The sequence below is a fragment of the Dendropsophus ebraccatus genome, chromosome 10 (genome assembly GCF_027789765.1).
Source record: "Dendropsophus ebraccatus isolate aDenEbr1 chromosome 10, aDenEbr1.pat, whole genome shotgun sequence".
NCBI lineage: Eukaryota > Metazoa > Chordata > Amphibia > Anura > Hylidae > Dendropsophus > Dendropsophus ebraccatus.
In genome coordinates, this window is record NC_091463.1 from 16,281,989 (window position 1) to 16,290,525 (window position 8,537).

At 44.2% G+C, this 8,537-nt stretch overlaps 1 protein-coding gene across 1 annotated transcript; it reads left to right on the forward strand.

Annotated features, from left to right (window-relative positions):
* On the forward strand, positions 1–5,334 carry SWI5 (SWI5 homologous recombination repair protein; the record flags this gene model as incomplete). The annotated part of the gene is made up of 5 exons (XM_069943953.1): positions 1–131; positions 613–661; positions 2,362–2,483; positions 2,881–2,975; positions 4,200–5,334. Coding segments are annotated over 5 exons (462 nt in total), but the record flags the coding sequence as incomplete, so codon positions are not given.
* Positions 5,335–8,537: the final 3,203 nt, after the last annotated feature.

Consider the following 8,537-nt stretch of genomic DNA (forward strand, 5'->3'; position numbering starts at 1 on the left):
ACAGTCTCACGTGACCGTCAGCGAGCGCGCGCCACCGTGGAGTCTCCCGGGGGCCCGGGGCTCCCTCACAGGGGGGCTTCTCAGGGTACACCCACCACCCTGACACCCAGAGCCCCCAGCAGCCTCCGCAGGTATTATAGCTGTATGAGCGGTTATACGTCACCCCGCGATCTATATGGATAAGTCACTAAGAGACGCCCCTCCTTTTCTAACCTCTTAGAAGTTTCTGCTGCTATTGAGTGTGGCATCAAAGGGGTTAAACAGCTGGGCCTGGGGTTATCTCTGGTCACAGCCATAGTCCCAGTATATAGCTGGCTCCCCCCAGGGCGTGTACCTCCATTATAACTAGTGTCATTTATCAGAATCTCTCTGCCAGGAAGTGTTGTCATAGTACTGCCACTTCATTATCACTGTGGTTTCATTTATCACAGTCTCTCTGCCAGGAAGTGTTATCATAGTACTGCCACTCCATTATCACCGTCTCTGCCAGGAAGTGTTATCATAGTACTGCCACTCAAACACAGGACAGCAGAGACCAGTGCACCCAGCCAGCAGTGTGGGGGAGCTGGGGATGGATCAGCTGGTTTTTCACTTTGTTCTGTTTTTGCCTAGAACTCCCCTGGGAATCAGAGGAAGATGCCGTGGTGGATTCAAGTCACCAGTAAGTGTGATGTGCTACTGGGGACCAGTAACTACACCGTACTGCAGTAAATGTGATGGTCACCAGTAAGTGTGATGTGCTACTGGGGAGCCCTAACTACACCGTACTGCAGTAATTGTGATGGTCACCAGTAAGTGTGATGTGCTACTGGGGAGCCCTAACTACACCGTACTGCAGTAATTGTGATGGTCACCAGTAAGTGTGATGTGCTACTGGGGAGCCCTAACTACACCGTACTGCAGTAATTGTGATGGTCACCAGTAAGTGTGATGTGCTACTGAAGTAAAGCAGCCAAATATGACACAATACTACGACATGTACTAGTAAATAGTAAGTACACGGTACTATGGTAAATGTGATCATTAGCAATAAGTGCAATGTGATACCACTAAGTGTAACACTCACCAGTAAGTATAATGTGATATCACCAGTAAGTGTGACACTGCCACATGGGGACCACTACTGACACTGACTGGCTGAGCGGGGCATCCATCAGCCGGGTCGTGACGTAGCTGGAGGCCTAATAAAACAGCCGTCTGGGGTCCAGGAGCGGCATGTGGCGCCTGCGGGCATCAGGACAGATAAATATGACTTCTTTTTTTATGTTCCCCCTACCCCCAGCCCCGAATAATTATTTTGGCATGCACCGGACTTCCTCTTTAACTGGTGTTATAGATTTGTAATTACGTCTATTAAAAACAAATCTCCAGTGTTCCAGTACTTATCAGAATGTATGTCCTGCAGGAAGTGGTGTATTCTTTCCAGTCTGACACAGTGCTCTCTGCTGCCACCTCTGTCCATGTCAGGAACTGTCCAGAGCAGGAGCAGATCCCCATAGAAAACCTCTCCTGCTCTCTCGAGACTGGAAAGAATACACCACTTCCTGCAGGACATACAGCAGCTGATAAGTAATAGAAGACTTGAGATTTTTGAATAGACGTAGATTACAAATTTCTGAAACATTCTGACACCAGTTGACTTGAAAGAATTTTTTTTTTTTTTTTTGGGGAGTACCCCTTTAAAGTGAGTCTACCACCAGGCCCAGGCTGAAGCACTGGAGGCGGCCGACCCACCCTTAGTGGGAAGAAACCCCAGCCCCTCCATGACGTTACTCCATTAGAATCAATGGAACCCTATCATCGAGGGGCTAGGGTTTCCTCCCACTAAGGGGGGGGTCGGCCGCCTCCAGTGCTTCAGCCTGGGCCTGGTGGTACAGTCACTTTAAACCAGTAAGAATAATGTGCTACTACAGTAAAGGTGACGATCACAATGGGACTCTTTGGTAAACGTGATGGTGACCAGTAGAGATGAGTGCAAATTGAGCATGCCCCAATCCAATCATTCGACTCTTGAAAACTGGTGGCTGAAGAAGTTGGATGCAGCCCTCGGGAGTCTGGGAAAACATGGATACAGCTATAGGCCTGCTGGAGGTGCGCTCATCTCTAGTCACCAGTAAGTATGATGTAACACCATGGTACATGTGACAGTCGCCACACAGATTGTATTTTGAGCTTCACAGGAGGTCAGCAGCATCATGGTGATGGAAGCCGCTCCTCTAGGCCTTGTATAGATCTATCCTGCTTGCCTTTGCATGGTGATGGTGTTCCCAGGGCTGATAGATGACCCCGCTCTGTGGTCGGGTACTGCCACTACGAGTGATAACCTGTAATCACTGCTCTTATACCTCGGTTTATCCACAGGTTCAGTCCCCAAGTGTTAGCAAGTCATCTGCAGCTGACAGAGACAACCTGCAGGGGGCGATCTCTGAGCTGAAGCACAAGGAAGCCTCCTTAGATGAAGAAATAGAGAAGCTGGAAGCCGAGTAAGTGTTCTTGCTGTTTAGCTTTCTGTCACTCATACATAGAGGTGGTCATAGCTGCCGTGTGCATGGATCATCATCCTAGTCTACATATGTATCAGGCGGAGGTCCACAATAGACAAAGCTCTAGTGTCTATTACAGGGGTAGGGATCCTTGGCTCTCCAGCTGTTGCAAAACTACAACTCCCATCATGCCTGGTATAGAGCTAAAGCTTTGGCTGTCCAGGCATGATGGGAGTTGTAGTTTTGCAACAGCTGTAGAGCTAAGGTTCCCTACCCCTGGTGTATTACATGGTGGAGGAGAAGTGTTATACGATGATATATATAGATCAGTGGGTTTCCTGCCTATTAGACTTCGCCATTGACTGGTATATGCTGATCATTCTTTTCTCTTCTCCAGAGGGTTCAGTGTAGAAGAACTGGACGAGCACATCTCCCTCCTTCATGAATACAATGAGTTAAAGGATACAGGACAGATGCTCTTAGGCCGACTTGGTAAGAATTCTTCCTGTTGCTCTGACATCTCAACTTTATATTAGAGGCTCCTAAGGCACCCATTACTCAGCCCCCGTATATTATGGCAGGGATGGGGAACCTTTGGCCATCCAGGTGTCCAGGCATGATGGGGATTGTAGTTTTGCAATGGCTGGAGGGCTGAAGGTTCCCCATCCCTATATTTTGGCTCTGAAGCAGTAAATTTAGTGACTGTACCACAGCCAGTCTCCACAGTGATGGAGGTTTGGTGTTGCATCCCTATACATGTCAACACTGGTTGGATGGTGTCAGTATGTAGGATCACACACTATTGATAGAAACCATGGTAACACCTAGTTATCAATTTTAGGTGGAATAACAGAGGAACAGTACAGTACAGTTTCAGAAAGTAATATAGATTTGTAAATTACTTCCATTTAAATCCCCATAGAAAACCTCTCCTGCTATGGACAGTTCCTGACATGGACAGAGGTGGCAGCAGAGAGCACTGTGTCAGACTGCAAAGAATACACCACTTCCTGCAGGACATACAGCAGCTGATAATTATGGGAAGACCTAAGATTTTGGAGTACCACTTTAAGGCCTTGTTACAGACACAGATTTATCGGACAGATTTTTGGAGCCAAAGCAAGGAATGGATTTAAAAAGAGGAGAAATCTCAGTCTTTCCCTTATGACCTGTTCTCTGTGTATAGTCTGTTCCTGGCTTTGGCTTCAATAATCTGTCAGATACATCTGTCTATGTAGTAGGGCCCTTAGAGTTTTAAAAAAGATGACTTAGTGAAACAAATATGTCAGGAGAGCCGAAGTCATGTCCTTAAAGGGATTTAGCACCTTTCAGCTGTTCTCTGGAAAACACTGATATACGATGCCTCTCCTGCTTAGGAACCCTGGCTATGCGGCTCTGCGCTGCTTCCTGTTCTGCCTCTGTCCATGCTTCCTGAGTGCAGTGTAATTCTATGGAGGAGGCAGTGTAAGTCACATGTTCCTTTATAGGACACCACCTATGGCCGGGCACTGGCTTATAGTGTAATGTCAGGCTATGTAATATGGTCCTTACTGGTTCCACATGTGGCAGATCTTCCTATATTCCAGGCTCCTCACTGTGGTCTGCATTGGTGTAATAAGAAATAACAGGATGAAGCCACTGGGTGAGATGTCACCGTTGTGTTATGACTCGCTGACCTGTAGTAACCTCAGTTATCGTGATGCGTCTTCTCCACAGCTGTTCTTAGAGGAGTCACCACCAAAGATCTCTACGCAGAATTTGGACTGGACTTGGAGGATTGACCAGGGATGATGAATCTCATCTTTACCCCAATTCTGTTCATGGAGGTCTCCTGTATGAGGACTGTACGTACTGAGCTCTGTGGCAAAGGTTTTGGATCATATGAACTGTTATTCTCTGCTGCCTTTTCATTAGAACCCCCCATCCCGCCACGTCCAGGAATGGGGGTGCCCTTATAGTTATGCAACTCTTATCATTCAGTTCTATTGAAGTCTGATCAGTTTTGCTGCGTTTCAGTGCACAAAGGGCAAAGTCGCAGAAATGTGCCAGATGCAATGCATTCCTATGGGAGTGACTGTCCCTCTTGTCTAATCCTGGTCTCTGTTGTTGGCCGATCAGCCATACGTTACTCTGTTTAGTCGGTCTAGCAGGCCTGGAAAGGTTTGACCCTATAGGATGAGTGCCGATGGTTTGCACACTTTCTGTAGACGGGCTGTACTATACAAATCAATGGGGGTGCCAGGTAATCATCTGATTGGTGCGGTTGCCTGATGTGGGACCCCCATCGATCAGCTGATTGAAGTTTGTGTGTTAGGGCCCTATTACACGGAGCGATAATCGGCTTAATTAGGACGATTATTGCTTTGTTTAAGGGTCCATTTTTATAGATTTGAAGCCAAAGCCAAGAATGGATTTGAAAACAGGAGAAATCTCAGGCTTTCCTTTATGACCTGATCCCTGTTTATACCCTGTTCCTGGCTTTGGCTTCAAATCTTTGGCAGATAATTTTTCTGTTTAAATAGACTCTTCTAGAGAGAGCGATCAGCTGATGACTATGATCATCAGCTGATCGGGTCTTTATGTCCGGACCGTAAATCATCAGCCACCGACTGCGCGTGGCTACGTGCAATAGCTGTTGACCGCTCATCACTAACAATTGAATAATCTGTTATACATTACCTCTGCTATCTCTCCCGGTGTTCTCCTGCCCTCTGCTTTCACTCCCAATGCTGCCGCTGTGGCTTCAGAGCGGCCACTCTGACAATCACTGGGTGGGACCACCGCAGCCACTGATTGGCTGAGCGGCCTGTTAGCTCAAACAAGCTGCTCTGAAGCCACAGCGGCAGCATTGGGAGTGAAAGCAGAGGGCAGGAGAACACCAGGAGAGGTAGCAGAGGTAATGTATAACAGATTAGGGAAAGGGCTGCACGGACATCACTAACAAAGTTTAGCAAGGGCAGCATAGACAATCATCGAGCTATGTAATAAGCTCAGTAAACGAGTGCCGATCATCAGATCAGTGTTCATTTACATTATTGATCAGGCCGCCATCCTTTAGTGGCAGCAATGAAAGTGACTGCAGTGGTGTCTGTGAGAGAGCGCTGCGTTCCTTGCACTGACACTACTACGTGCATGGCCATTGCAGGACGAGCAGCAGTAAACGTTGAAGGGATTGTGGTGCTCAGGGGATCAGCCAGGTGTGAGACCTCTACCGATCTGACATTGATGACCGCCTGCTGTAAGAGGTCAGATCACTCCTAAGTTAGTGTAAATGTATTTATTAAAATAACCTGTTTGTTGTTGGGTGTTTATATGGTTTGTAATTCACAATAAACCCATAAATTGAGTTGAACCTGTATTTCCTTTCTTCATACATTTGGGGACAGTAGCGCTCATTATACGCTACATAGGGACTGGGAAGGAATCATCTAGCAGTCCCAACCTGTGGCTCTGTAACTGGTACAAAACTACAACTCCTATCATGAACTGACAAGCATGCTGGGAGTTGTAGTTTTGCAACAGCTAGGGAGTTATAGGTTGGAGGATCATTGTTTAAGAGGCATTCTACAGACAGGGGAGTGTATGGGGCCTATTCCCTTTATGTTCCTCCTAACTGAAGGTGAGCGCAACTCGAGTATGTGTCTGATTGGTCAGCATTTCATTAGTGGTGGCTGAAGAAGTTGGATGCAGCCATAGGCAGGGTGGATTTGTTTTAAATCAAACTGATTTAAATCACGATTTAAATCACGATTTAAATCACTAGTCAGGAAGGCTTGATTTAAATCAGTGATTTAAATCAAAGTTTCTACCTAAACTAGTTCTTGCTACTTTAACATGCAAGTAGATGAAGATTTTTAGAATCACTTTTTATATTACTTTTTTCTCCCCAGTTTAATGGGTTAATCATTCATATTTGGACACCACTGTTCTGTTGTACTTAGGAAGGAGAAAAATAATCCTGAACTTAATAACAATTTAAATGGATTTATTCAACTGAAACAATAACAACATTACAGCATACGTTATTTGCTTAAACAAACATCCATGTTAACTAATTTGGCTAAACCAAAAAAAAAAAAATAGTCCAAACAATCAGAAACATATTGTCTAACTTCTTGGACTTGGTACTGAAGGGGATGATTCTGTATTCATAGGTTTGTAGAACAATAGGATTAAGGTCTTTTTCTCAACTCTGTTCATGTTGTAACATTTGAGAACATATACAGCCTTTATTCTACTGAGTTAAACAACTCAGCTTTATCTCATGATGGAAGAACCTTTGGATGGTAAAATATTTTCCTCAAAAAGCAGTTTATTGAAAAAAATCCGATTTAAATCAAAAAAATCCGATTTAAATCAAAAAAATCCGATTTTTTTAGATTTTTTTAAAAAAATCATTGATTTTTATCCACCCTGGCCATAGGCTATGTCCATGTTTTGATTATATAGTATATGTTTGCTACACCCCACTCAGTATAAGGAGATAAGTAAATATGTAGGTGTATACTCTGAGTGCACTGCCATTCCGACGCCCTGGAATGATAAAAAATAATGTAATAGTAAGTAGGCTCTCGAGGAGTGTGACCTGTAGTGTGATACCAGTGGATATATGTCTAATGTCTGTAGAGGTAATAACTACAATCATGTAATCAACATTTAAAATCATACGAGCACTTTATCTAATAAAAGCAATATAGATTCATATAACAAATATCATAAAGTCATAAAAACAAACAAAAATACAAGGTCATGCAATATAAATTGAAAAGGTGAACTGTCAGCGCAGGGCCCTTGCGCTGACCGTTTCTATAGGTAAATATCGTGGCTCACATATAGTGAGTGAATAAAATATCCTTTGCGTTGGTCTGGATATATTAAATAAGTAAAAATATCCTTTGCGATGTTTTAGGTATAATAGTTTGTTACACCGTGTGTTTCAAGATACACTAACCTCTTTCCTTGTTTATATAGCGAAATAGCAGTATATATGGTTGGTGATAATGTGCTATTGTGTTGCTGTTACGGTCCGGGTATTAGTAGTTTGTATCCAACTTGTGTTAGTCGTTGGTAATATATAGTGCGTATTTCAATGTGAACATATCGCTAATTAGAGATGAGCGAACCGGGTTCGGGTTCCAGTCGATCCGAACCCGAACGTTCGGTATTTGATTAGCTGGGGCTGCTGAACTTGGATAAAGCTCTAAGGTTGTCTGGAAAACATGGATACAGCCAATGACTATATCCATGTTTTCCACATAGCCTTAGGGCTTTATCCAAGTTCAGCAGCCCCCGCTAATCAAATGCCGATCGTTCGGGTTCAGATGGACTCGAGCATGCTCCAGGTTCGCTCATCTCTAGTAATAATGTATCCAACATATATTGGTGATAGTTTGTATGGATAATTAAAATTGGTGGATTATCCACCTCTCACCGGACTCTAGGTAAACAGCGGCCGCATAGGAGGAAGGTTGGGTCGGGCTCAGGAGCGTGCTGCTCTCGGGTCTCCGCTTCTCCTGCTTGTCGGCGTGTGTAGGATCATGCAGAGGCTGTCACTGTGTCTGCATGATGTGGAGCGCGCGCTTGTTTGAATCTTCAGTAACGGTCCATACGAGTACAGAATGGAGGATGTGAGTATAGAATTGTGAGCCAAGATAGTTTTGCAACAAAGTTATCCTTTTCCGAGGCGTTTCTGGAGTTTGCTCGCTCCTTTCCTCAGTGAAGAATGGATAATGGTAAAATGATAGTTCAGTTTTTTTATCTCTTTCTTAGTATCCGTAAAACGTGTACTGGATCTTCCAGGATTTCTCTCCACGTTTTCATTTGGTTGCCTTCTAATGGACTATATGTAATATCGCGCATGAATTGCACCTTATTGTAAGATTGTGTTATAGACTTCTGTATATATACAGTAATTTCGTACAATAGTAGAAATGTGGTTTAAAAATGCATTATATAGATTGGAAAATCGCATATGTGGTCTGAATGGTGACCTAGGGTCCTATTCCACCGGACGATTCTCGTTAAATCGTTCGAATCTAAACGATAATCGTTCAG